Source organism: Charadrius vociferus, unplaced genomic scaffold (genome assembly GCF_000708025.1).
Source record: "Charadrius vociferus isolate BGI_N301 unplaced genomic scaffold, ASM70802v2 scaffold14, whole genome shotgun sequence".
Taxonomy (NCBI): Eukaryota; Metazoa; Chordata; class Aves; order Charadriiformes; family Charadriidae; genus Charadrius; species Charadrius vociferus.
The window spans coordinates 5,253,946-5,281,736 of NW_009648876.1; the positions used below are offsets into that span (position 1 = coordinate 5,253,946).

Sequence of the window (27,791 nt, forward strand, 5' to 3'; positions counted from 1 at the left end):
AGGGCCCTGAACCATCTCATGCTCTAGGCGTTGGGAAGACAGGTGGAGGAGGCAGCTTGCAGCTGCTCACAGCAATTGTGGTGGTGTGCCTAATGCTACATCTATTTGAAAAAGAAGAAAGGGAAAAAAGGCGAAAGAGGAAAGGGAAAAAGGGCGAAAGAGGAAAGGGAAAAAGGGCGAAAGAGGAAAGGGAAAAAGGGCGAAAGAGGAAAGGGAAAAAAGCGAAAGAGGAAAGGGAAAAAAAGCGAAAGAGGAAAGGGAAAAAAAGCGAAAGAGGAAAGGGAAAAAAGCGAAAGAGGAAAGGGAAAAAAGAGAAAGGAAAAAAGAAGAGAGCGGAGGGGAGGAGAGGAAAGGGGAATAAAGAAAGTCTATTTCAGAATTTCAAAAAGGCAGTTTGAAGACAGAAATTTTCTGGAAACCTTGGGAAAAAAGGTGGAGAGGGGAGTTGGTTCAAACATTACTAAAAAAAAATTCTTTGCACATTTGTTTTCAAGATTTTATGAGTAAGAATTCATGTTTCTGTGGACAGAAGGGGAAAAGATCATTTAACTGACCACAGATTCTTTGCATCTCCTGTTTTTCTGCCTTATATTAAGAATGCAGTGGTGAATATCCACCGTATCTGGGGCCCAGCTTTTATACTACTTCCCTTTAAGACTTCAAAATGCATTACAATGGAGGACAGTCACACCTTGTTCTCCACTTGCAGAAATTTAAACTCATGCCGAATAACTTGCTAAGAGTCACTTTGCAAGCCAACAACAGAGTAAAGAGCAGATTTCTGGTCCAGTCCAATAGTTTATACTGGTTCCCTAGCGAGATAGTGATTCAGTGGGTGGCAACCACATGGATAGATGGTGAGTTTTACTAATGCAGGAGTCTGCTTGTGCAATGATCTTCTCACAGACCTGTGAAGCACACACTCAAACCTTCTTTGTTTATGACACTTGAGAGACATATTGACATTTACTGACTTGTTAGCATCAGCAACATTGGTAGTAGTTCTGTAACAAATTCATGAGAATGAGAGAAGGTCATCCATGTAAAGCCACTGACTTTGGTGAACTCCTCCCCTGTGAAGCTCACAATCATTTCTGGAGTAGAGGTGAACACGCACATGCGTACGGATGCACGCATACACACAAGCCATGAACCATGCTTGTTCTTAACCGAGTAATTTAATTATTATTATAAAGTTCATAAACTACTGTATGAAGTACTTTAAGACAGTTTGTAAAAATAATAAAAATCAGTAATAGCGTATGCACAAGACAACTTTATCATGACATCCTCTTTTTTAGTAGGTACTTGCTATTAGTTAGAAAGATAGTACTGTACACGTAAGCAGACTATACATGGAATTAACATATGATCCCAAATCCTAAAACATCCTCTGAGCAAGACTGTCTTAAACGATTTGTTGTGATTTTCTCAATGTAAGAAAAACTGCGTTTTACCCAGAGAAGAGAAAACCATTGCTGGTATACGTTAAACGAAATAACACTTCAGTTCCAGTTCTTTTGCAACTAGTATATCCATGCCTAACACAATGTGAGCTTCTCCTTTAATTTTTCCTGGCTCCCACAATCATGTTTCTAGTCCAACTGAATAAAGTTGTCCAACTGAATAAATGGAAGGAATCTAAACTTTATACAAAAATCAATATATGGTTACTACTGATATACAAGTGTGACCCGGGAAAGATGTGAATAAGAACTGTGTTTAGGTAAGAGAGATTAAAAAAGCCCCCAACATACTTTATTGTCTGGCAGTTGTTTGGTTTTTTTTTCCTATCTGATTTACAGGGAGACTAGAGGGTCTTATGTAAAAAAAAAAACCACAACAAAAACCCCAAACAAAACACAAAAAAACCAACCAAAAAACCCCACCCTAGCCAGCCCCTGAAAACCCACCAAGGCTAGTAACTACCAAAAAATTATTTTTGCTTTCTTCATAGAACTAAGTGCTTGGGAACAGCAGCTATTCAAAGACAGAGAGACTTTAGGGGAAAAAAACCCAACAAACAAAACCCCAGCAAACAACTCCCCACACCTCTTTGCCAAATACGCCTGGAGAAGAGTTTTGCTTATTTTTTCCAAAGACTTAGTTTGACTATTACTTATGTAAGTGTCAGAAATTTCTATACTGACTGTCAAAAAGTCAGTATGCTGAAGCATTAGTGCTACATAAATTACAAAATAGAAAATCTACATTTTTTTCACCATCATGAAAAAACAAAACAATTCTCAGTAATTGGTACACACAACTTTTTTTTAATCAATCCTTCACCTAAGACATAAAAGCAGCAGAGTTAAAATACTGGCTGACATAAAATAGCTGGTAACAGTCCCGCAGAAAGTTGTAATGGATGGTATATCCTGCCAGACAACTGGCCTTAATAAGAGCAGCAGAACGCACTTGCAAGCAGTTCAGAAGGCAAAGATTTCTATAGAATGTGCTCATCTTATAAAGAGGAAGCAGAAACTGAGGAAAAAAATTAAAAAAATAGAGAATACTTGCCCGTAAGAGGATATGAAACACTTCACCCCTACATAACGATCAGTTCCTCTGGTTAAAGACACATTTGTATTTTTTAAGTGTTTCTGAACTAAACGTTTTAAAATACAAGGAGGCAGACTAGTAAACGTATACTCACACATAAACAGCTTACAAGGCTGGATAAGTTGACATGTCGAGGAGCAAACATGTGAAGCTGCTGAAGGCAAGAGATGGCTTGAGCCTGAACAAGGCAGTCAGGATTATCCTGCATCACCGCACAGCCCAGGAGACAGGAAGTTCTTAAGGCTGAAACTGTCATACTGCTGCCTATATTCAGAAGAAAGAAGGTTTTTGTTTTTAAAACATCAACTTCTTTTTTTTTTTTTCCCCTCAAAATATAACCTGTCTTTTTCTGAAGCCACCCATAACTCTCATCCTCTGGAAGGATACGTTTTATATCTGTGTTATACTCCGATATCAATGAATAATGGTCACCTTGCTTTATGGAAATTTCAGGGTTTATGGTTCCTAAAAGTTTATTTAGATGCAAATTTTAAACATCTGCATCATAACTAAGACACAGACTGGCTCCTAACTCTTGAAATATGAATACCTTCTATTTGCATGCTAAATGTAAGAATTTTCAGCCCAAGGCAAAGCTTGGAGAACCAGTTCAAACAAAGGAAAAGTTGTCAAAAAGAGACACTAGTTTTGGAAAACTAGCAGTCATGACATCTTGATTGCATAAACTCGTGGCCTGTGAAATACTGTTTTACAACAAGGAAAAAATCTTAGCATGCATTTATTTGTTGATAAAATTTGAATTACACATTCAAACAATGCTTAGCAATTTTGTTGCTAAACCAGGTAAAGCTGACACTATTGTACATTGCCTACCTTGCAACTCAGGGCCCAGCGTGGTAATAAGTGCATTTAAACAGCGACCAAGGCTTTGGTGAACTTCAGCGTAAGCGGGAGGCACAGTCAACAACAACATGAGAACAAGAGATAAGGTAGGTTCCACATGCACGTGATACAAGGGGCCAGCTAAATCTACTATCAGTGACAGAGAGTGCAGTGCCCATGCCTGTAAAATAAAGAGAAGCTGTCATGTAATGTCTATACGATAGAATAAACATAAGAGCTGTTTAAAATTTGATAGTTCAAGTGAAATTCACCAACTAAGTGTAACGAAAGTTCAACTTAAAGGTTCAAAGGGACAAATGGAGAGGTTATAGAAAGAAACTTTAAGAACCTGATGCTTAATAAGCCAGTTTGAATATTTTACAAGGAACTGTATGTTCTGCAATGAAAGAACCATTTTAAATTTCCCATTGTTAATTAAAAAAATTAATCTTACAGTAAATTATTTTAATAGTAATTATTATTCCTCAAATACATTCTACTCTTTGTAACATTTCTCATACTTCCATGTACACAAACAAAAGAACTATGAAAAAAATACAACAGAGTTGTTGAAACCACACATTGCTTTAGTCTCAGTTACTTTGCACCAATAGCCACACCTGTTTCATGTCAATATACAGTCCTTGTCTGTGTAAAGATATTGTAGATAAAGCTTAAAAAAAATCTTTAACTGCGATTTAGACAACTACATGGAATATACTCAATGTCTCTTAAAGCTGTTCTGACAGATAAGAGTTTTAGCCACAGAGAAATAATTTTAATTAGTCTTCAAAATAGCTTGCCTTAGTCGAGGAAGCATACTGACCAAGTTCTACAGCATTCAAGGCTACAAATCCTTGTTATTTATTACATAACCCTTCAACAAAAAATGCTGTGAGGTAGCCATTGTAGCAGAGAAAAAACCTGACAGGCGAAAAAAAACCAAACTAGTCAAGGTCAAGATATAGGTGAACGTAAAATTAATCCATTCCTAAAACATCAGATACTGGTTTTGAAGCCAGCATATCTTAGCCTTATCTGCCTCATAGATCATTAAATAAGAACCTCTCATATCTTATAGTTCTTTCTTGGAAGGTGGATTTCGAGCGAGGGCTACGGTTTTCATTGCCTTTGTGCTCCAGCCATCACCTGTGAGGTACGCCTAAGAGGCTGTAAAGTGTTACTCTTACGTGAAAAAACTTATACTCCAGAACATAAACCTTTTAATGTGTAATAAAACATTTTTAGATAAGAGACAAATACCTGTACATCAGGAGAAGTACTGTCCTGAGATAGAGTATAAAGGATTCCAACACATGCATTCAGGTGCTGAGTAGAACCTATTCCTCCTAGGTACCTATACAGACATCCCAGAGCCAAAGAGTGACCTGTCCTTGATACCACGTCCCTAGCAGATTTTAGCCTATTAATGATAAGAAAAGAAAGCTATTAGTGTAATCACCAAGACCGATTCTTTGTAACAAGCACATCTACAAATGGAATTTCTAGTATATAATCAGCAAAATATTTTATTAGACATGATTATATTGCCAAAAATTCTAAGTTCATTTATCATCTCTTATCTGAAGGAAGCACCAAAAATATTTCAGATATAACTAAATGATGTCGCTAGAAGAGCAGCCGATTTAATTTATTTGAAAATCTACATGGTTAGACAATCTTCTTAAAGATCAACATAACTAAGGACTACATGCAGAAGTCAGGAAGTGCTTTTTTTGAAGTGACATCAAATTCATGCAGAAAACCAGCTTTTTAAAAGTCTCGTAACAGGGGCCAGGTAGATTTCTCAAACAGTTTTGATAAACTCAAACTTTTTTTTTTTTTTAACCAGAGTTTTGGTTTTTTTTTTTAAACTTACTTGTCAAAACTGACTTGTGCTAATCCAGCAGTGAAGGCACTGTCAGAAACCACTTGTGCCAATCTGGCCAAACACTCCGCAGCAGCACATCTTAGTAGTGGATTATTGCTTTCCAAGGCACCCATTACCAATGTCAGAGCAGACCTTCTAACTTCTTCTGGACCTAAACTTCCCTTGCAGTTTGCCAAGTGCTAAAAATAGATATCAAATATATTAAACAGCAAGACAGTATAGTAATCAGAATGTGTTTTTCTGTCAGTCATGCAAAAATTACAAGATCTGCAGAAAGAATTTAATTTTACTCCCCTTTTATCTGAGGAATTCCTCTATTTTTATTTGCTGGTTTGTGAGTTAGAAGCCTAACTCGAGATAAGTGTGCATCATAGCACAACATTATAATATCAACATTCTGATTTTAAGAAATACTGGATATACTGCAGTAGAATGCAATAAACCAACACACTCACATAAAATTCAGGAAATAATATGAAAAAGAAAGCCAGTGAAAACAGAATAATAACACAAAGAAAAATCCCAGTCCATAAAAAGAGTATGAGCAAAAGCTACAGCAGTTATCTGGATCACATATTTAATATGTCTCAAATACAAATATTGTACAATGAAAGGTCTTGCCTATGCTGAAAACATTTTGCCTTAGTTTGAAGAAAGCCTAAGAAGGGAAGAATGAAAACTGCACATGAACAGAGGAAATTACAAATAAAGCATCAGGGAAAAGCGACAAACAGCAGATAGTTATGAGATTACTTTATTTCACCAATTGTTACTTTTTAAATTTTACAGTAAGAAATATGAAAGAGATAGTGATAAAGGCAGAAATGATACAAACATATTTTTTCCATCTCTCTCCTATTTGAATGACACTGGTATGGATGGTACTATACTACAATGTACCAGAATGGGTTTCCTTAACCCTTAACATTAAAAAAAAGGAAAAATTAAAAACTGTGACTCTTCAGCACTTAAATGCGACATCACAAAAAATATCACAGAAAAGAGGACTGATCTTCACCTCGGCTGTTAATCAAAATAAGAACTTCTGTGTAGACTGTTAGAACCAACAGATGCCATGTTTTAGTAAGAGAGAGAGAAACAAAGGAGAGAAACAAAGGAGAGAAACAAAGGAGAGAAACAAAGGAGAGAGGAGATTTACCTTTAAGGAAGTAGAAAAGGCTGACACAACATTAAGTTGTACTATTTGTTGCCGTGATCCTTTTGTTTGCTTTATGGAATTCAACAACTGTTCTAACACCTGCAGCCTTAAACAAAAAAAGAAAAGAAACCACAGAATTAAGAATTAAGTATACAAGTTAAGCTTTTTTATTTTATTCTAAAACACATAACAAAGCCTATATATTGTAGAAACAGAGGTGAAACAAATCTATTACTCTAACTCTTGAGCATTTTCCTTCAACTGGCATCCCTGTCTACTACAAAAATTTTTTCTATTCCATATTAGAATAGGTAATTACTCTACAAACACGAACTTTTTGCCTTTGTTTCCTTATAACATATGTATTCACAGATAATCACTTATATCCAAGTAGCATTAGACAGATGTTATTAAAAGGAACTGTGTATGAGATTGATGCATTTTGGCTTGCAATTGAGAAAGGAGGAGGGAGAGGAAAAACAAAAGGGAAATGCAGTTATCTGCAGCAACTAATTCAGGTCTTGAGCAACAGGTGAAGAAAACCAACCAGCAACCTGGTGACAGTAGGGGCAAAAAGCCCAGACAAACATAAAACAAAAACCCAAACAAACAAAAGCAATCAGTGAAGACAGAACAAGGAAGGAACTGCAAGTCAGAAGAATATCTCAAAGCATGTGGCAATTTTATTGGCAGGGGACAGGAATGCTCACATAAAAAGAGCTCCCTCGGGATTACACTAAATCCTGAGCATTCTAAGCAGTGAAGGCATCAAGACTCGGGACTCACATGCTAAACGCTCATCCCTTACAGGAAATTACAAAACCATCACCACCTACAATGACCAGGAGCTGAGGTCTAACTACAGTTGGCTTTGAAAATATAAAACTGTTTAAATTAAAAATAATTGATTTGCTGTAATGCCACATTCAAAAAAATTACCAGCAGTGCACAGAATAAGCAACAGCATGCAAAAGTCTTGAAGAATTTTATGCTTCAGCAATCAATGTGCCTACGAATGTGGAACAAACCAAAATGACATGTGTGCGGGAGGAAGATACACACAGACCAAACCAAGAGAAGTCTGCGATCCCTTTCAAGTGTTCTTGTACCTTGACAGAACTGTGTTAAGACTCACACTCCTGTTTCTTCCCATCCACTTGTTATAAAGAATGAAGCAGGATAAGGGTTAAATTTTACTACAGCTCCCTACCCCTTTGGTCCCTCTTTGGTTCTAAGGCTTTTGGTGATTATGTGTTAAGCACTATAATAATTGTGTAGTATCTCTTAAAATAATGTATTTTTTGATCTGGCTATTGAAACAAAACATTATTTTCCTTGGTCAACAGAATTTATTATAATGACAGAAGCCTTTTACTGGATGTGCCTTCTCATTGTGAATAACTGTAAACAGAAAGTCTAATAATTTGTTAGTCTGAATTATATTATTCAGGTGGTTTACAGTATCCACTTTTATAATTCATTATTTTTCCAGAATTGTTTTCTTCTGTGTTCAATCTCAAACACTGTGACCATCTCTTAGCATCTCCCAAATCCCCCAACAGTTACAGTTACTACTTTACCTGTGAGATTCTGCTACATGGGAAAACATAACTCCAAAAAGACGAGTTGCTGCACTGATAACAGACAATACAGGAGGTAGTGGTTTGGGTACCGAATCACCTTTTGCAACTTTCTCATAAATTGAGTAAGGGTCATACTCCAGGCTGCCGCCAGCTATGCTGTTACCTAAAAGCAGCTGTAAGAAGGAAAAAAAGTGATAGCCATATTTTTGACCAAGTCAAAACCAGCACTGACCCAAATAACTAGAACTGTATAAAAATACAATACTACCATTATACTAGATCAAAAAGTACCTGCTCTTCGATAAATCGGTGGTCAGTCTCCTGCAGTAAGGGACCAAGTAAAAGCAGATCATTCTCATGACAAAGGGGTGGAAGCAAGAACGTAGAGGCATCAATCTGGCTATCCGGGATGGTCAAGTCAGTCACTAACTCTTTTAGAACAGCATAGAAGCTTCCTTTAAATTAAAGGAAAAAAATATTCAAAATTTCCAGTTAATTACTTGCCACAGGCAAGTACTGAAATATATACTGAATGTATATTGAAATAGGAACATCCGACTAACATTTTTCTTAAGTCTTCAAATAGTTAATTGTAGAACACTCTCACTACAGGAGAAACAACAGAGCACTACTTAAAATAAGCAAACTAAGCACATACAGCAATCTAGAAGCTGAAAACCAGAGACCTTTACCTTTACAGAAGGCATGATGCCACACAACTGCTAATCCAGTAAGTTAGTTACATTTACAATTGAAGTAGAGGAAAAAAGGCAGTTACAAGCACAGACATTTTCTTCTATTTCCTGAAAATTAATGCTGTGGAATGTATTACATAACCACGCAGGAATACTTGGACCTGGCAAGCAGATGTAATTTAAAACATCCATAAGTTTGATAAATAACCAAAAGCTGCAGAATGTACTCCCCTATTGCAGGAGCTTGCACTCAAAAAAGCAAAGCATGAGGAATTTACTGTAGTTTACATTATGATAATTTACACTGGCAGTTAAAACTTTCACATATTTTTGTACACAATATTTCAGACAAGATTGTACACTATACATAAACAACAACATTTCCAAGTCAGACCATTTTCGGTTATTAAAATAGCCCCTGCAATGAGAGAACATTTCCAGAGTTTGAACCACACGTGATGAGAAAGGTCTGGCTCATCTGATAAGTAAGTTGTCTTGAAAAACACTGCAGAACTGTTCCTAAAGAATGTACACAACCTTTATGCAAATATTACATAAGAGTTTACCTCCAGAGCATTAAGATTGCAAAGTCAAGTCCTCATGAATTGGGAAATATCAGCATTAAGGGGGACTTAACTCCACACATCCACTTCTTTACATTGAGTATTGTTGTTAGAGGATCACACAATTACCTGTTCACACTGAAGTTGCTTATAATTTTTTAACACACACAAGTTCCAAAAAGTGGGACAACGCAGCTATCGGCGCCTCACGAGCACGAGCAGAAGCATTTGGATAGTTTCAACTGGCAGCTGCAACCAGCCATTTCACCCTTCCTGAACCTTGAATCCATTCTGGGCAAAGCTGAGTTCCTCCCCCTACCCCCAAACTCCTGTCGCCTTCGGCCTCCCTCCCCTGCAGGCAACCCTCGCTTCGCCTGCCTCCCTGGCTAATGAACAAGTATGCCATTATTCCCAAAATGCTTAACTCAAATCTAAATGCAAAAGGTTAGCACTATCATATATATTCCAGTATGCACAGATACTGTGTGAAAGGGACAGATATTGAGCCTTTTTAAAAGCCACAATAATTAACAACAACTAGGAACTGCTCTTTCGCTAATTATTACAGATCTCAATACAAAAAAAAATTGGAAAATCCCCTTTCTATGAAAACAGCTTTTCAAATTAAATTTAATGGAGATACTCAGCAATTTTTTGCCAACGTAACACTTCTTTCAGTCCCAGACTTTTGGCCATCCTCAACATGTCAAATAATATTACCCCAACGTAAAGCGGTTCAAAATTTTGAGGCATAATGCTGTTCCAACATGCTAACTATTCATCTCATCCTATTAAGAAAGAGAAGTGAATGCTTGTATTCAATTTTATGGTTTAGACAGTGGAACGTAACAAGCACAAAAAGCTGAAGAATGAAAAGAACCCTAATGAGTTGTCTGACAAAACACATTAATTTCAGACCACAGAAAACATCAACAAATCTAATAATCAAAATTCAAACTACTGAAATGATTCGTGTGAAATTATCGTGTGAAATATTGAAATTTTTTATATTAACTCACGGGAAATAGATGTTTTAGCCTCAAAAACATGAGCACATCAGCATCCAAAACTAATGACACATGAAAGTGATGAAGAATATAAATCATCATCTTAGAAACAGAACTTGCTTTTCCCAGCTTAACAAGTTCATACTTTGTATCAGCTAAATTGCAAAGTCTTAACCATTCACACATGAAGGAAGACAGCAACTAGAACATTAAATGTTTTTCACTGATGATCAAGTTAATCTAATACATTCTTATCATATCTGTCTGCTGAAATAATGCAAAAAATCATCTACTACTCACGCTCACTCAGAGTAAGCCTTCATAATTCTGCTGTTTGAGCAGATACTGATTTTTATTGATGACAGAAAGCAGGAAGAGAAATACCAGAGAGGCAGAAAGAGAGTGGGAAAGGACCAAGCAGAGCTGAAACAAGTTCTAGTATCTCAGGCCTCAGAAATCTAAAGGTTTGAGTCGAGAAAGAGGCTTGGAGCTATGAATACAGAATCTGTTTGCAAATGTTTATTTTGCTGGGTATTTTGGTTTGTTCCTCTCCTGCTAAAGAAAAGAAAGCTTTGCACATTATTTGCAAATACTAAAAACTTGAGTTACAACGCCTAGTATACGTTCCCATCACCGATTTTCTCAAAAAGAAACGCCTTGCACATTTCTAGTCTCTGCCTAACTACCCAGACTGAAGCAAAAGATAAGAAAATAAATAAAACAATGAACTGGTGAAAGCTTCTCATTCAGTGTGTCACTGTGAGCCATGCAAAATGTGCCAGGCTGTGCAACAGAAGAGTACACCTACTAGTCTTCCTAGTGATAATGACTAAAATTAGATACCAAAAAAAAGCATCGTGGGTTCCACAATCATATTGTTTTCCCAAATAATTTATTTTAAAAAATCCTAGTACTTACAAAGACATACAGTTTCTGCATGAAGTTGTCATACTGGAAATAATATGGAAAGAAAGGTATTTGTTTCAAACCTTACCTTAAAACCTGTTTTTTGCTCTTCTAAACAGTGCATACTTGCATGTTAAAATATGTAACAGACCTTGAAAATAAGCTCTGGCAATATATGCGTTTCCATTCTTCCCCCACTCTCATACTGCTGTATTACAAACAGGAGAACAACTCTGAGACTACATCTGTCAAACAACTGTTTTGATTTTAAGGCTATTTATGAAGTTTTCAGCAGGGTGACCACTTACAAACCTTTTAGGCCTTTTCATTGCTTATTGTTTCTAGATTGCAGCATCCTCAGCTAGGATGCTCTCTCACAAGATTCAGACTTTACAGGTCACACTGTAAAATAGCATGTATTTTTCAATAAAGTTAGACCATATATAAAAATCCCAAACAAACCAAGAAATCACCCAAATCACCCACATCCAAATATTTGTATACTATAAAATATTGCCCCTGTAATAGAAGAACCAAAGAAATAACTTGCTGTAAGGGATGGAGGTGTCATTTTCAGTCTTTTAAGTCCAAGTCACAAATGAGTATTATACACTATGCTTCAAGTGTTATATACAGACCTCTAATGTGACAACAGCTTTAAGGCAAAGGTCAGGGATTTGTCCTTACGAAGATTCACTTAGCAGTTACCACTAGATGGAGCAGATTATTTGAGTAAGTACTCCCTCTGTAATACAGAGGACACAGTCAATTCAGTGGCTGGCTGGCCAGCATTCTCTCTGTCCTGATGAAATACCCTGTACTTCTCTTACAGCTGTGAAACGCTTTGGTTTATTGTTTCAGTCTATACAGTACACTATGGCAAACGATATTCACATGACAATTTCAAGACAGCAAAGATATTTAATGTTTTAGTTGAACTGTTAGACCTGTCTAACTACAGTGCATAGCTATTGGATTAGAGGATTAGATTTTAAATACTGCTAGTTATGTTCTGCTACAGAAAAGTGAGACTATCCCCAGATTTTTCTTTTTAAAATAATTTTATCCACAATCTGCACAGAATCAGATGAATATACCTGTAATATATAAGTCTACTTGAAGCAATTCAGTTAAATTCTTTTAATGGACTATATTAAATTGGTTTATGCTAAGATTGCGCCTTTTGGATTTAGGAGTCAGTGGAAAATAAAACAGGTGCCAAAGAAAGTAAATTCCTCAAGTAGTTCAAAATCGCAAGGTTGTCTACCTTGAAGTTTCAAAAAAAATAGGACAAAAGTCTTTATTTGTAATAGGAGGGGGGGGGAAGGTCATGAACACTAGCTTTTCGAAACCATAGTGACTTCACTACAATTTCGTCAAATCTAAACAGAGGGAATAAAATTTGTTTATTATAAAAGGTGGAACTAATCCTTGCTAGCTGCATATACGTTGAACAAAAACATAAAAATGAGGTCATGGTATTTTTAACAGATATCTCTTTGTAAGGAAATACGTACCTTCATAGGTCTTTGGAGGCAATACTGCTAGTAATTCATAAAGCTTATGTCTGTAAACTGTTGATGATGTTTTTAACGAATTTCCATATGATTTATATATTGAAGAAAGCCTTAAAATAGAAAAAGCATGCGAGAGATGTTAAAGACTTTACGCATTATGCAACACTCCGGTTTCATTTGTACCAGTCTACTGAATACCTTCACAATCTACACATATTGTAATTACAGTTTTGATTTGCATTACCAATAGTAGAAGCAAAACAATTTATTTCGCGTGTTCTGACAGAACCTCCCTATACTCCATTCCCAGGCATGACTTTCATTTAATACTAAAGAAATAAATAAGGCTTTCTATTGCCTTTGTTTGTACCTATATTAGTTACAAATAGCTTTTTTGTGGATATATTTTTGTAAATTTGAGTTTAGAGCCCTAACACATTAAATCACTACATATTCTCAAGGCAAAAATTTAAAAATTACAAAACCCTTTCCAGCTTAGCTCTGAATCTAAATATTAAAAATACCCATCTCTAAACATTTTTGTCCAAGCATATTCTTGAAACTTTTTCATTTTATAAAAAATGATCATGCTTAAACATGAATGTGTATATTTGCTTTAAAAAGCAGAATGAAAACACTAACTTAAAAATAGCATGCAATAATTTCTTCCCTAGCTTTTTTACATGAAACTGGAATCTGCATGACACATTATGCCAGCTGAAGTCTTCAGCTATACAGCTGAATTCTATACGCTAATTTTTGTACTTTGAAAAGAAATTTCTTTAGCAAGTGCAGTAAATCAAATACAAGAAGATTAGTCTGCAGCTTTTCAAAACCAGAATCTCATTGAACAGTTTGATACACACACTTACTGTGTCAATAAATCAACAGCACTCGGGAGAGGAGGAAGAAGTCTCTGCACAACTTCATCCGTAAGAAGACCAGCACAGTGGGAAACAAAGCTTTTGATAGCTAAAAAGGAATTGGATTTTAACTTACTAAGTGTGAGACATCTAGAAGAAAAAAAATTACATTAGTGAAGTAATCACACTGTTACCTCACTAATAATTTAAAAGTAGAAGAAAGCATGTAAAAAAATTCTGAAGTATTTTGACCAGTAATTTAAGAAACCGACAGAAATCTCAAATGAAAAAAAGTCATATTTACAGATGCATTGTTTTGGTGTATCAGCTTGGATGTTCATGAACTGACTTTTCATTGCATACATAAATGCAAACATTTTTCGCTTTTTGTTATGAATTGAGTTATAGGATTTAATTCAACTTCATGATAATTCCATGATAATAATGAAAAAAAGAAAAAAATGGGAGGATGATGATCAGATGACCTACTGCTTACTTTGCTAGTTTTCTATTTAAATTTAGCTTAATTACTGTACTTTAAGAAACAATTTCTATGTATACAAGTATTTTTCATTATTTACAGAAAACTGAACTTGAGTTAGTAGTTCAAAAAGCACCTAGAGCATATGCTATTTCCAAAAGCAGAAGAAAACACTTAAAGGTTTAAGTTACTTCTAAAATGAAACTACTACTGAATTCCACACTTTTTGATAGATTTTAATAGTGAGAGAGAGGGGTGATCACTATACCAGGGTTCCTATTTCTGCGATGAAAAGGATCCTTTAGTACTCTAGAACACATGACTGAAACACATTTATGTATTTGAAGATCACTGGAGTCATCTCTTGGAAACCCAAATTCACAATATTTCATGACGAAAAACTGCACCTACCATACAGCAGACAAATACGTAGTACTCTTTACTGGCTGAGAATTGTAACTTCCTTATTGTAATTTTTACTTGAGTCTTCCCACCCTCACAAATGTGTTTGACTGACTCACCAATTCTATTTTCCTGACATTAAGTCAGCTATTAGGAAACAGAACTGCTATTTTTCAAATATAATAGACTGTATAAACAACATAACATACGCTGATTTGGGTCCTCCTTCCTTACTGTGATACGTATGTTAAACAAGAGAAGAGACGCAACCCTCATGATATTGTTTACTATTTGGAATTCAGCTAATTAGAAGAACAAAAGGAAAAACCCTCTTGGGTTTTTTGTTTGCTTTTTACAAAAATGAAACACATGTATATAAATATATAGGTAAATATATAAATATAATAACATGTTTGTTGGGGAGCGAACACATACTTTACCATTCAGTGAAAAAAACCCCACCCAATATGAAGTATCGTTGTTCTTTCAGAAGGAAAAACAAACAAACTATAAATATGCAGAGAAAGACCTTAAAAACTTTTTTTGTGTTTCTAAATGATGCATACTTACATGTAAGTCCCACTTACCGCAGAGAGCACCAGCACGACCTTCCAGTGTTACTTGCCAGGTAAATGAATCTCCTCGTGTCTTCTCTGTTTCTAAGTCTTTAGGAGATGATGGAAAGATGCACTTCCACAGTAACAGCATTCGTGGCAGATGGTGTTGGACAACTGCAGGACCTGTAAGCGTTGACAGTTGTCACGCCAATGTAAGGATTAATAAAATTAAATTTTCTCTTTGGTTCTTTTACCCGTGTTCACCAAATCATTACAGCTATGAAAAAAAACTTTATGCTACTTTCCCAGCCGTCTCATATATCACTTCTCAAACCTTTACAGTCTTGGTACTCCATTTTCAGACATAACCCACTGGCAGGTCTTGGTACTCCATTTTCAGCCCACTATAATCTCTGTTTTACTAAGTACCAACCCTACAGATCACCAGCATAAAAGAGATGAAATAAGCAATAGTGATGTTCAGAAAAGCAAACATTTGTTATGGGTTAATACACAATCTAAGAAAAAACTGGGAGCTGCTGGGCAGAAGTAATAGCTGGAAACTTGAAAGGTGCCTTAAGAATATGAACAAAACAGCTAAAATACATTCTTTATGAGTAATTTGGGGATCACAATCAATAATCTGACCACTAATAAGTATCAGAAAGTTCTGTAAGATTTCAAATGCTTGACAAGAGGGAAATAAAATTATTAGCTCATTTTGTTCTGGGATAGATCTTAAAAAAATATCTGTTTAATTCTTCATGACCACAAAGACATTTGGTTATACTGACTTTGAAATTTATCTTCTACATTTAATTAATAGCTGTCCCAACCAGTCACTTTTTTTCAGACATTGCTCCCAATGAACTAATAGCAAATTTGGAAGAAATATAATTTTTATTTTAGAAAGTTTTTCTAAAGATTCCAATTGACATTGGTTTTTTAAGAATTATTTAGCAGTGCTAAATTAAATGAAACGTCAAAAGAACTACAGTCAGAGCAAGAATACAGAACAGCTTATTTTAGCTTAAGAAAAATTGTAGAAAGCTACTACCTAATGTCATGAGGGCTGCTATCAACAGCCATCCAGCCTGCGTTCGCTGCAGTGAAAGGCGACTGTTCTGAGAAGCAGAACACAACAAATCCTCTGCTACTGTCATGATTACCTTCAAAGTTAAAGAAAAAAAAAAACAGAGCATGAGCATCTCAGTAACTACCAAATGACTTTTCAATACTATTTGCTGTGATACTTAATCCTATTTCGGTGTCCCCAAATAGAACGCCATCCTCTCACACTATAGCAAGAAACTCAGGCTCATCAAGTTGCAACGACCAACTTCAATACTAGTCTGAGATGGCTTCAACAGTTCCTGTGGGGTACTATGTAAGTACTTCACCGCTTTGTCCCCTTCTTTTACCAACAGTAAAATTAGAGCCAATAATTCTCACAGGAATACTTGTGGCAAGGATAAGTGTCTTCTGATATTCTGTTTATGCGACTATGCAGAAAAAGGATAGCATAAGACCTATAAATGAGAGCTCAGAAGAAGTGGTGAGAGGGGTAAGGATCTTTTTATTCCAGTTTTAGAATACAGTCTGTCATTACTTCTGCCAGTTTTTAATCAACAAATGGCATGACTAAACAAACAAGTTAGAATGGTACGGTACGGTTAGAATTAATCCTATTTCTGCTGCTCCACAATAATTGCATGTGCCTACTACTATCTGCTAAACACAAGGTGACAATCTTTGCTTGTCAGCGAAGCCCAACCTACCTAGAGTTTACACGGAGGAACACACAGCGCATGGACAATTACCACAGTATGGCTGCAACCTCAAAAAGTATTCTGCAAATGGCTTGCTTCAATTATGTAAGTATTTCTTACATCTTGCAGTATGTTTGTTTGCCAAAACAAACTACTTGTAAATTCATATTACAAGAAAGAAGCGTCATTATCAATAATACCATTAAAAGCCTCAGTAAAGCCAATTTCCTTCTATAATTTTTTTTGCACGCTATAATTCATTTGGACAACATAGACAGCATCTTTCTATAATTTATTTGAAAAATTATAAAACCTCATGAAAGCTTGCACATGAAAGTTTGCTTCATGAAAGTTTGAAGTTTGTGCACTTCCAAAACTTAATGAAATATTAACAGTCTGAAAATATTAGTTTCCCCAATTCCATAATGCTATCAGATGGTTGCAAATGAAGACATTTATATTGACAGATTCTTGATAGATTTAAAATATTTGATTCTAAAATTAAAATTGCACCCTTGTTAAATTATACTATTAAAAATTACTAACAGCTTAGTATACTTAAATTACCTGACAAACAAGCATCCTAGAAAGGATTTCATTTAATGATTTCTGACAATTTTTCTCCCTTAAGTATTAAGAGAAATGTCTTATTTTTGAAGGATTTTCTGAACTGAAGCATATGCACCAGTACAGAACACCAAATATATACAAACCTACTAATAATTTTGTTCTCTTGAACAGGTTTCATCTGCAACTCTAACCACTCTCTCAAAGGAAAATGCATTATAAAACAGCTTCTGTCCAGGTCACTACTGCCTACGTTTGATATTTTCTTTTCAAAACTGCTCTGTTTAACACTGGTCTCTTTCAGCTCCTCAGAAGAGGAGCCAGTCTGGAATCTGGCAGTGTTCCTAGGAAAGAATGGAAAAGGGCTTTTGTCAACTCCTCTGTTCTCCCCCCTGCCAGCTTAGTACAGAATACAGTGTTTCTCCCACACTTTTCTGTGCCCTCCCATACCTCCTCCTCGCCCTATTTCATCCTATTCTATTCCTCTAAAAGAAATCTTTGTTAAGAATTATGTTTCTCTGTTAAATAAAAACTTTAGCTCAACTTAGGTGTATAGTATTTGAATGGCACTTCTTACATATGTAACTGGGCAAATGATACTCATTTTGTTCTCTCCCCATGGTCTTTCAGTAATCAAGAGGAAGAGTTTTTAAAAGCTAAGAAAATCAGGCTTTTTTTTTTTTTTATATTTGTAAATTGCTTCATCAGCAGTTGAGACTTTGAATGTTAAGAATTGTAGCTAGCAATGTCTGTTGAGGAGTGGCGTGGAACTGTTAGTACACAACAATGCTAAAAGGGTGGGCTGGAATCACTGCAAGGAACGTTTTTCCTCATGTATTAAAGCATTCCTTTCATCTTACAGTCGTGTAGTAGCAAGGAAAAAAACACCCCACAATCCTTGTGTCAAAGTGTGGCACTTCTTCTCTAATGTCCACTGACTCTGAGGCAGGTATTTTCAGAACTGCGAATGTGTTTCTACATTATGCAGAGAATTAGCATGTACTGCTGATATTTGTGTTGCATGGTTTTCCGACTGTAACTCCATGGATAAAGTTCTCATTGAGATGAAAACAGCTTCTTCTGTTTTTCTGTTTCTATGGTCTGTATTTCTACATCCGCATATTCCTAAAACTTCAGAGCACAATATATTGTATCTGCACTAGTGGAGAGATTGGTGCAAGCACGTTAGACTATTTTAATGCAAGAAATTGGTTTCTGTTAAATTCCGTAAAACAAAATTAAAGCATTTATCTGTTGGACTTGATCAAAGATTTTCAAGATAATACATAATTGCTGTTATTGGTATAAGCTGTAAACTGTACATTGGAGAGTCATTGATGGATCTGGGAAATATTAATTAGGCTTAATCTGTGGTTGAATGAGCTTCCTTCCAAGAAACTTATTTCTAAACACCACGGCATGCAATAGATCAGTATGTATACTTCTAATTATTTTTTTATAAAAGAAAGATTTTTTCCTCTGGCAAAGTCTGATACATTTCAGCGGTGTGTACTCCAGACTAGCCTTTTCTCACCATTAACACAACTGAAATGTCAGCTTTCTAATTTAAGACAATGTCAAATTGGGCCAGAAATGCAGAATGCTTGATCTTGCTGTAAAGAATTTAATTTGAACTTCTGAAAAACGTAATTCTACTAAAGAAGTGTTTTCTCTAGGTAAACCTTTTCTTAGGCTGTTCAATTTAAGTCCTTACAGCTCCACAGAATTGACATCTGTCCCAAAACAACAACTAAACTTCTCCCCTAACAAACTCCTCCATTAAAAAAGGTAGCAGTGTGAGTAGTTAATAAAGTTGTTGGTGACATTTCCTGAGAAATTCACAAACCTGACACATGTGAGAAAAACACTTTTTTATTCGAGTTATGGTATGCTTCAAGATCCCTTTCTTGAGCAAAGAAAATATCTCATCATATACTGAGTTATGGTGACCATGTCATAAAGAATACATGCAAATACTACTCCAAAAACATCAAAGAAATGCCTATAAGTAGGGTATTCAGACCATACCTTCCCTTTTCCATGTGGGATTCCCAAAGGACAGTGTTTTACTGCACCCAGCAAAGCAGCAACAGCAAAACTGTAGCCAGTTATGGCTTCTGGGGAGGATTTCAATGTACTAAGACGTTCAATGCAACGATCCAACAGTAGGGACACATAGGAGGGCAATGCTACTGCAATACAGCGTAAACACCACGCTGCTGTTAGTCTAACTGAAATGCTGGGATGAAGAATGACAGAAATTACTGCTTCCAGAACTCCTGAAAAATAAAATGCATAAACACACTTAAGAAATAGGCAAGCAGATTGTCAAACAAGCAAAAATGTATACAGAGGGCTGACGAACTTACCACTGTCCAGTTTCTCTACTTCTCCTTAAAAAGTACTATTCATTTTTATTGTGAACTATTTCTTATCAAATTTCAATACTTTTCAAAAAAAGTCACACTGAATGAAAAGTAACCGTATGGAGAAAACCTAACATATTGTGCAGTTATTCACCAACACGCACAGAAAATCTCTGTAAGTATTCTCAAGGAAACAGAAATCCATGCAGGGGAAACAGATGTCCAACACATCCAGAAAAAAAAAAATTCTCACTGCAGCTAAATGAAAACAATAAAGGTACACGAAGATACCCAACTCAATCAAACTAATTTACTATAAACATTACAAAGTGTTGGATTTTAAATACAACCCTTAATGGAGTCAAATTTGATACTGTGTTTTTATTTTTTTTTTTTTAAATTAACATACTAGTACAGGCTGGAGAAGATACAGAACTCTTTGGGCAATGAATGAAGATTTCCTACAGCATGTAAGGTAGCCAACTTCATCTATTCCTTTTTTTTTTTTTTTTTCTTCAGTTTCATGGAAGAGAACAGAAAAGGGCAGAAGAACTAAGGAGGTCCAGGTGAGGAGACCGCACTCCAGAAGAAAGGTTGCTATAGTCAATGCCAGACAAAGGATCCCAACAGATTTAAACGAATTGACAGTCTAGCCATAAGAAATTAGAGAAGATCACATTGAACAAAGGAATATATTTTGTACTCTGATTTACAAAATAATTCAAGACTTGTACCTGTACTGGAGTCTTGCAGTAAAGGTGCTGCTGTAGTTCCTAAGCCATGGATGAGACTTCCGAGTTCCTGAAGTGCACACACAAGCACGTGCTGACTTGCTGTTACATCTGTTGTACTAATTCTTGTTTCCAAGTTACTGTCACTCATTGCAGCATCTGATAACGCAACATAGGAAGACCCCCATTAAATCATTACCAAAATGAAACAAACCGATCAGAAAAAGGATTTTGCTATGCTAAGTTGTTTATATTACCAAATGAGCTTCTATCATTACCATTTTTATTATTGACCAAACTGTTTTCATAAAGGCTTACCTTCACTGAGGCAAGTACATTTCTATTACTCAAATGGATACTGTAGTAATGTCTGTGAAGGCAGGAGGGTAGATAAAATGGAAACTACCAAATTGCTTATCTTTAAGCAATGGGGAACAGTGGCTAGTAAGAAGCATGCTATTCTCAGTCTCACCAAAAGTGACTTAAGGTCATGCTTTGATATAACTTGCCAGATTTTATCACATAGTATGAAAAAAGAAAGGTGAATTAGTGCAAGAACAAGGGAGTGAGAAGGTGGGGCAGGGAATAAAGAAGGAGGGAAAAATCTGGAGTTTTTTGAATGCTCATCTTTTGAGACGCAAATGATTATGTCAGTTTAGACATTTAACATTTAGATATTTAACAAGGATACAATATGCAGCAGTACACCAGGGGACAACTGGGCTGGTGAAGCCCAGCATTCTCTTTCTTTTCCCCTTCAAGGACCGTGGTGTGAGATCAGCAGCTTCTTTTCAAAGTTGTGTATAAGACCTTATCAGGCAAGAGATCTGTTTTCTCCACCAGAAATGCTCATTTTGTCAATTAGGAACAAATGCATCTTTTTTGAACCATCAGTAGTGTCAGCTGCTCTGAACAGGAATGCAGCATCTGGCTAGACATATATTAACTGCCAATTTCACTTACTTTACAATACTGTCTATACTTTATTACTGCATATATTTATTATTTTATTATATTTGTAATTGGTTAGAATTATATTCACCAGGGAAGAAGTGTTAAAAATGATGTTTACACTTGTGTGGGTACACACATGCAGAAACAGAGACACACACAAACAAACAGCCAACTCAAGTTAAAAACAAAGCAGTCCATCAAAAGCCCTCTACATTATTATGGTAATAAATCAGCACTATATATTCCATTTCTGCAGTCTCTGGATTAGGAAGTTGGACAATCACTTAAAAAAGGAAGAACAGAGGCCCAAATGGATAATCTTGTTAGACCCATACCCACAACTTTCTTCAGTTTCCAGATGGCCTGACAAATCTCCTTGGCAGCTGCAATTTGAGCTTTTTCCCCAAGAAGGCCTCCTACTGTAGCTCGAAGGATAAACGAAACACAGCGGCGACAGCCGATAGCATCCATCTGACTCTGAATAGCCTTAGGGTGAGACTGAGACACGAGATCTAGAATATGGGAAAGGAAGGCAGAGAAGTTCCTTTCAAGCCATTGTGCTCCTAATGTAGAGACAAATACCACATATGCCTGGAAGAGATTTGAAAAGAAGCCATATTTTAGAGCAAAATCATCTGGAAAACCACTTCCAGCTATTCCACATACATTTTTTTTTTTATTTTAATTTCTGCACATTGCCACAACTAGAACACCACTAAACTGAGATTACTTATACATTATGCACCCATAAATCACGTATGTTCTCATTTTCAGGTAGTTGCAGGTTTTTTAAAATCTATTTAAATAATTTAACTTATTATCAAAACTGCACCAGCAATATTGCAGCTTGCTTTGTCTGTAAGTTAATTCAAGCTGCTTGCCCATGTTATTTCACTTCAGAGTGTGAGAAATGGCAGTTTACCCTGCTCAGGCACTTGTTATGTAAAACATTGTGTTTGGTCTCACTGAACAACAGCTTCCAGCTATTTAACATTCTGCACACGGAACCCAAATTTAATGTATGATTGCATTCTAAGAACTACTATGTTACAAAACTATAACCCATAACCCTGAGAGAATTTTGTTATTATGGGCTTTGAATTAGGGAATATTTGCAGCCCCCAAGCACTGTTCTTCATCTCAATGAATTTTAATTGTTTGTCTTGCAATGGAGGTACCATAAGAAGACTATATTTGTCACAACAAAGAATGCAGAGTCACTTTACAAATCTAATCACCACAAGACCATTTATTTTGCCGCACAATACGCTCCCTTACAAATGCTGACCATGGGCATGTGTTGGATTTTTTTTAATGAATGCTACCATCAAGACAAGGAAATGAAAAATAAATAAATAATAATATACACATGAACACACATCAGTCCATATAAGAAAGTTCACAACTACTACCCATATTAACGAACTTCTATATTTGCCTTATATATACTTTGTCTCCTGTCTAATATTAACAACAGAATTATTCATGGAAAAGAAAGTGAAGTACTGTAGACAGAGAAATTGTACTGTTAGATCCTGTTGGCATCTAGTGGCTCTTGAAAAATACTACTTAGGCTTCATAATGTACCAGTACATTACCCCTGTTGTTTTACAGATTTAAAACCTGAGAATTTAACAGGATAAACAAACTCGTGCCACGGCTATATTTTGAACTACATCTTGAACCTGGCTGTGTCTTGAACAAATATATATTATTCTTCCATATGTAAGAAGTCATCTTCAGTGTTGTTCTTATTTTTTATTTATAATAAGCTGCAATTTGCATAATAATGGATACATTTTATAACTGCAACTGTTTTCTGCTCACAGGCACTGATGTACACACAGTTTCTCAAGTTTTTCATCTAGAAACATTGCTGCATTTAAACTGTTCTGGTACAGTTAGTGTACCATCTAGCACAGGTATTATTGTGTTAACATAGGAATGCATGAAAAAGGAGACAGCCTCCAAAAAACAGTACAAATAGTCAAAACACTGAACTGAAATATCTATTCCTGGAAAACTAATAAAACCACCATAGGAGTTTGGCATGCATTTTCTAGGCAAATAGCTGTCAAGGTATTATTGTTTCCCAGTTTTTCTGTCTCTCTGCCAGAAGTTAATGCTTCCACCCAGCATGATCTGAGCATAGAAGACAATTTGTGAGCACCTTCTAGCTGTTTCTGTGCAACGTCTGGCAGCTTCTATCATAATTCAAGCTAATTTACAAATTTTTTGCACTGCAGAAGTTGAAATGCACTGAAGAACTCCCTTACTAGCAAAGGGGAAATATCAAATAGCTGCGGGGACTGTAACATACTAAAATAATCACAGCTGTTTGATATGTAAATGTTCATCATGACCTTTAGTCTTGATTCACAGACTTAACATTTGAATATCTAGGTATTAGCATGTAAATACTGTTCAAGATAATATTTACAGGAAGAAGCCAATCTGATATTATCTGAAAAATTTATACTGTTTTTACCAGCGTGCATTATATGGTCTGACTTCAATCCTGCTCAGTTAACAAGATTCTATTCTCTAACTGAGCATCCTGGAATACGGCAAAACAGGTATTCGGTTTTTTTTCCATTAAGTTCTGTTTTCCTTATTTTTCATGCACTTACTCAAAGCAGAACCATTCTTTCAGAACAGGACTGGGAATGTCCCTATATAGAATGAAACTATTCCAAGTTCAAAGAATTCTTGTAACTTCTTTCATTTTCGGACATAAGGTATTAAGTTTTGAATTAGAAATTTAAGGAAAGTACTTATTTAGGTCACTCACTTCAAACTCATATCATGTGAAACTTTTAAAAGTAATACATATTTAATTTTGGAAATTTTAAACTATCAGGTAAAAAATAAGCAACATCAGAAATCTTTTTTCTTTTCTTTCTAGCATAACTCAAGATGTAAATCCTTATTTTAAATTACATACATTTGATCAGATACAAAAAAGGATGATATAAGAGACATATGGAGCACAAAATAGTTATTATAGGACTGTTTAGCAATCTCAGAAAATCATAAATAAAAAAATTCATACCTGGGTGACTCCAACTCTAACGTCTCTGCTGACTGAACTTGTCCCTTTCAACATATCACCACTGGCTCGTAGAAATCCACAACTTCCACGCAGAAATCCAGTCCCCAATAGCTCCAACACTTCTTCCAAAGAGATTCTGCGGAAGTTATGCCTGGTGGATGCTAAGAATAGATGTAAATCTTTAGAGAAATAGCTCCGTAAAACTTGTTACACTATAGAAGAAAAGTTTCAACTCTAATTGTGTTAGAAAAAAACATCTGCACAAAATCAGTAGCACAATCAAATCCAAATGCTCTTTGAGCATAATTTCACAACAGAAACTCAGACATTTTATAAGTCAGCTCTCCAAAAGAATGACAATAATAGAATATGTTTGCCATCTTCTATGAAAATTATTTATCCCTGATTCCTATTCTGTAGTTTTATTTCTTGGTAGAAAGTTCATATAAAATACATGCTGGGATGTGTGTGCAAACTTTGCATGATGACTGCACACTGTGCAAGCTAAGCGACCTAAAAATTTTCACTGAATTTTTCATTCTCTTCCAAGTATTGAAATGGGAAGAGGAAGGAAAGGACTCGAGACAGTCATGTCCAAAAAAACCCCCCAAACCCCAACCCAATATCAGCAGGTTATCAGATACAATGCAGAAACTTCAGGACACTGCACTTCATGTACTGCTCCCTCCACCTCTCCCCCAGCCCCTTCTAGCTCCCAACTGGCTTCTGTCTCACTTCTCTAACTTCTAGCTCTAACTTCTTATAAGTAAAAATAACTAAAATAATCAACCAGTTTATGAGCTTCTTACATAACCTTATCTCAGCACTTTAGAAATACAACCACACTGCTTACAAAGATTATAGAAAACTACTGAGTCTATAAAGAGGTCAGAGTATTTTTTTTTTTTTTTACTTTATTGGGAAGAGTGCTGATTGTTTTCTGTAACGCAATAATTCTCTCCAAAAGATTCTTAGAAAAGTATTTTATAAATCAAGACTTCAGAGTCTCCAATGCAAATACACAGCCTCAAGAATTCTGAAGGGCCATAAGCTGGGCTTAAAGGCATGCAATTTTGTCATTTGCTGCTTATTGCACCAAAGGTCTTCTCTATGTCATTAAAAGCAGAGCAAACAGTCTGAATCAGACTCTGCACCCTGTTATATTTTGCTTAGATTACAGTCAGATTTTTAGCTTTGGACTCCTAAGATTGTACTGAAAACATCCAGTCTGAATGACAGCAAAGTTTGGAGATGTTACCTTCGTGCCAGGATGCTTCAGTTAGATCAAGTACTGTCTGTCAGCAAAAACTGTTACATGGTCTGTAGAGCGAACAAAACTGCATGCTCATTTCTGCTTCTGACCACATTTGTACTGCTAGACAATCCAGATGTGGTATTGATGATTGTGGAAAAACAGCTTGAAAAGATATCCCTAACTCTTTTGACAAAGAAACACTCCCGCAAATCTTAGTTCTTTCTACACTGCTGAAATTGATCTTGCCTTTAAATTCTTGAGACTACTAATTTCTCTCCATACAATAACAATCCTGTAACAGAGAAAAACAGTTTTACCAAATATTTTTATTTTTTTATCATTCGAGATATATATATATATATATTTATATAGGTTAACACAACATAATCCACAGCACTTCACAAGAAAAATGTTACAAAAAAGACCAAACCAGAGATGTGAACAGCCACACTGTGATTTTACTTTGGGCTTCAATAGAGCTTGAGAGTTCCTGATCATCTGACAGATTTTTTACAGATGAGGAATCTGCAAACAAAGTATATACTTTACCTGTTTTCGGTTTAGATGTTAGAGCTCTAGCCAATACTGTGCCTAAAAGTTTTGAAACCGCTAATCGCACATCGTAATTGGAACCTTCAAAGGATTTAAAACACAAAGTCACAACACTATCCAGGTCTGTACTCCACATAAATACTGCTTCATTCTGAAGTTCGAGAAGACACTAGACAAAAAAGGAAATAAAAATGTTTTGATGTGAAAAAGCACTCAGTACAAACTTTAGTTTGCTACGTAATAAACAGAGTTCCCCCTAACAAAATAGGCATGTTGCTTCATAATAAAATTACTTGAATTTTTGCTGTTGAAGCAATATCAAAGAAATAAAGATAAGCAAACAATGTATTTACCGCTGTGTTCATCATCCGCCAAAACAAAATTTTATTTAGGGAGCTTACTTTATAAAAACAGCTATTATAGTACTTTACCTTTGCAGCAGCACAGCGGACTGCCATGGATCGATCTGTCAAACATGATCGGGCAGCTTTGTAAATATCTCTATGACAGGGGATAGCAGCAGCTCCTAAACCATTTAATATATTTTGCAAACTAAGCATGATTTCATAACGACCTTGAGACTGAAAAATTAAAAAGAAAAATGTTAAAGCTTTGTAACCCTGGGCTCCTTGGAAATACAAAATGCCAACTACTGAAATTGGTAAACAATGGTTTTGGTCTTTTAAACTTTTAGAGATCTTTTTATGTGGAAGTGAGTCAAAGCTAATAACTTGCTCTGTAACACCACAAGCAAGTGAAAATAGTAATTCTTTGTTCTGCTGGAAAATACTCGCTAGCAGTTTAAAACTCAAAACATGAAGTACAGGCTGGAGCAAAAACATTCTCATTAATAAGGCAATTAGATTTTCTAGTTTATCAAGTTCTTCCACGAAATCAGTTTGAGAATAGCTATGATCCACCCTTTTATAGTCATAATCTATTATCCCTTTGGTAATTCTTTGGAATTTAGACATTGATTTTTATCCTATGATTTTCCACAGTTTTTTCATATTTTGGTATCATGCACTTTCTCCTATTCATTGGTCCGTCTACCAACAGTAAACATCCTATTATTTTTCCAATCATTTTTTAAACATGCTGTTCCAATACCTCTGCATTCTTCATTGCTTTAAGCACATTCCCAACGGTGTCAGTAAAACTGTTTCCCAAAATTCTTCCCAATTTTTTGTATAAATAGCCCAAGCATACCACCGCAGCACTAAAACAAAAGCAAATCCAAAGACGCGTGAAAATGGATGCAGTAATAGATGAACGGGATTAAGACGACTAACGTAATCAATGGGCAAACAACAAAATAACTAAATACAACATCCCAAAAATGTAAGTGGATTATCAAAAGGAAAAAAACAAAATTAAAAAAATGGTCTGTGTGTGGCACATACTCACGCTCTAGGAGAAATGCAGATAGAAGGGTTGGCAAAAATAAATTGGATGATCCAAGAATTCAGGTAATACAATCTTCCAATAAATTTTACAATAGAAATACAATTTTCAT

The 27,791-nt window shown here is 35.7% G+C and overlaps 1 protein-coding gene across 3 annotated transcripts in view; it reads right to left on the reverse strand.

Annotated features, from left to right (window-relative positions):
* Window positions 1-27,791, reverse strand: part of HEATR5A (HEAT repeat containing 5A) — a 55,894-nt gene that overhangs the window by 22,463 nt on the left and 5,640 nt on the right. For all 3 annotated transcript variants that reach the window (XM_009886942.1, XM_009886941.1, XM_009886940.1), the window contains exons 3-20: window positions 27,386-27,494; window positions 26,707-26,856; window positions 26,273-26,444; window positions 24,469-24,629; window positions 21,752-22,007; window positions 20,466-20,621; window positions 19,394-19,644; window positions 16,087-16,198; window positions 15,060-15,212; window positions 13,599-13,698; window positions 12,727-12,836; window positions 8,330-8,493; window positions 8,036-8,211; window positions 6,456-6,561; window positions 5,285-5,475; window positions 4,669-4,828; window positions 3,397-3,586; window positions 2,657-2,826 (exon numbers count right to left, since the gene is read on the reverse strand). In XM_009886942.1, coding sequence (XP_009885244.1) covers window positions 2,657-2,826; window positions 3,397-3,586; window positions 4,669-4,828; window positions 5,285-5,475; window positions 6,456-6,561; window positions 8,036-8,211; window positions 8,330-8,493; window positions 12,727-12,836; window positions 13,599-13,698; window positions 15,060-15,212; window positions 16,087-16,198; window positions 19,394-19,644; window positions 20,466-20,621; window positions 21,752-22,007; window positions 24,469-24,629; window positions 26,273-26,444; window positions 26,707-26,856; window positions 27,386-27,494 — 2,887 coding nt within the window. The remainder of the gene's footprint in view (window positions 1-2,656; window positions 2,827-3,396; window positions 3,587-4,668; window positions 4,829-5,284; window positions 5,476-6,455; window positions 6,562-8,035; window positions 8,212-8,329; window positions 8,494-12,726; window positions 12,837-13,598; window positions 13,699-15,059; window positions 15,213-16,086; window positions 16,199-19,393; window positions 19,645-20,465; window positions 20,622-21,751; window positions 22,008-24,468; window positions 24,630-26,272; window positions 26,445-26,706; window positions 26,857-27,385; window positions 27,495-27,791) is intronic.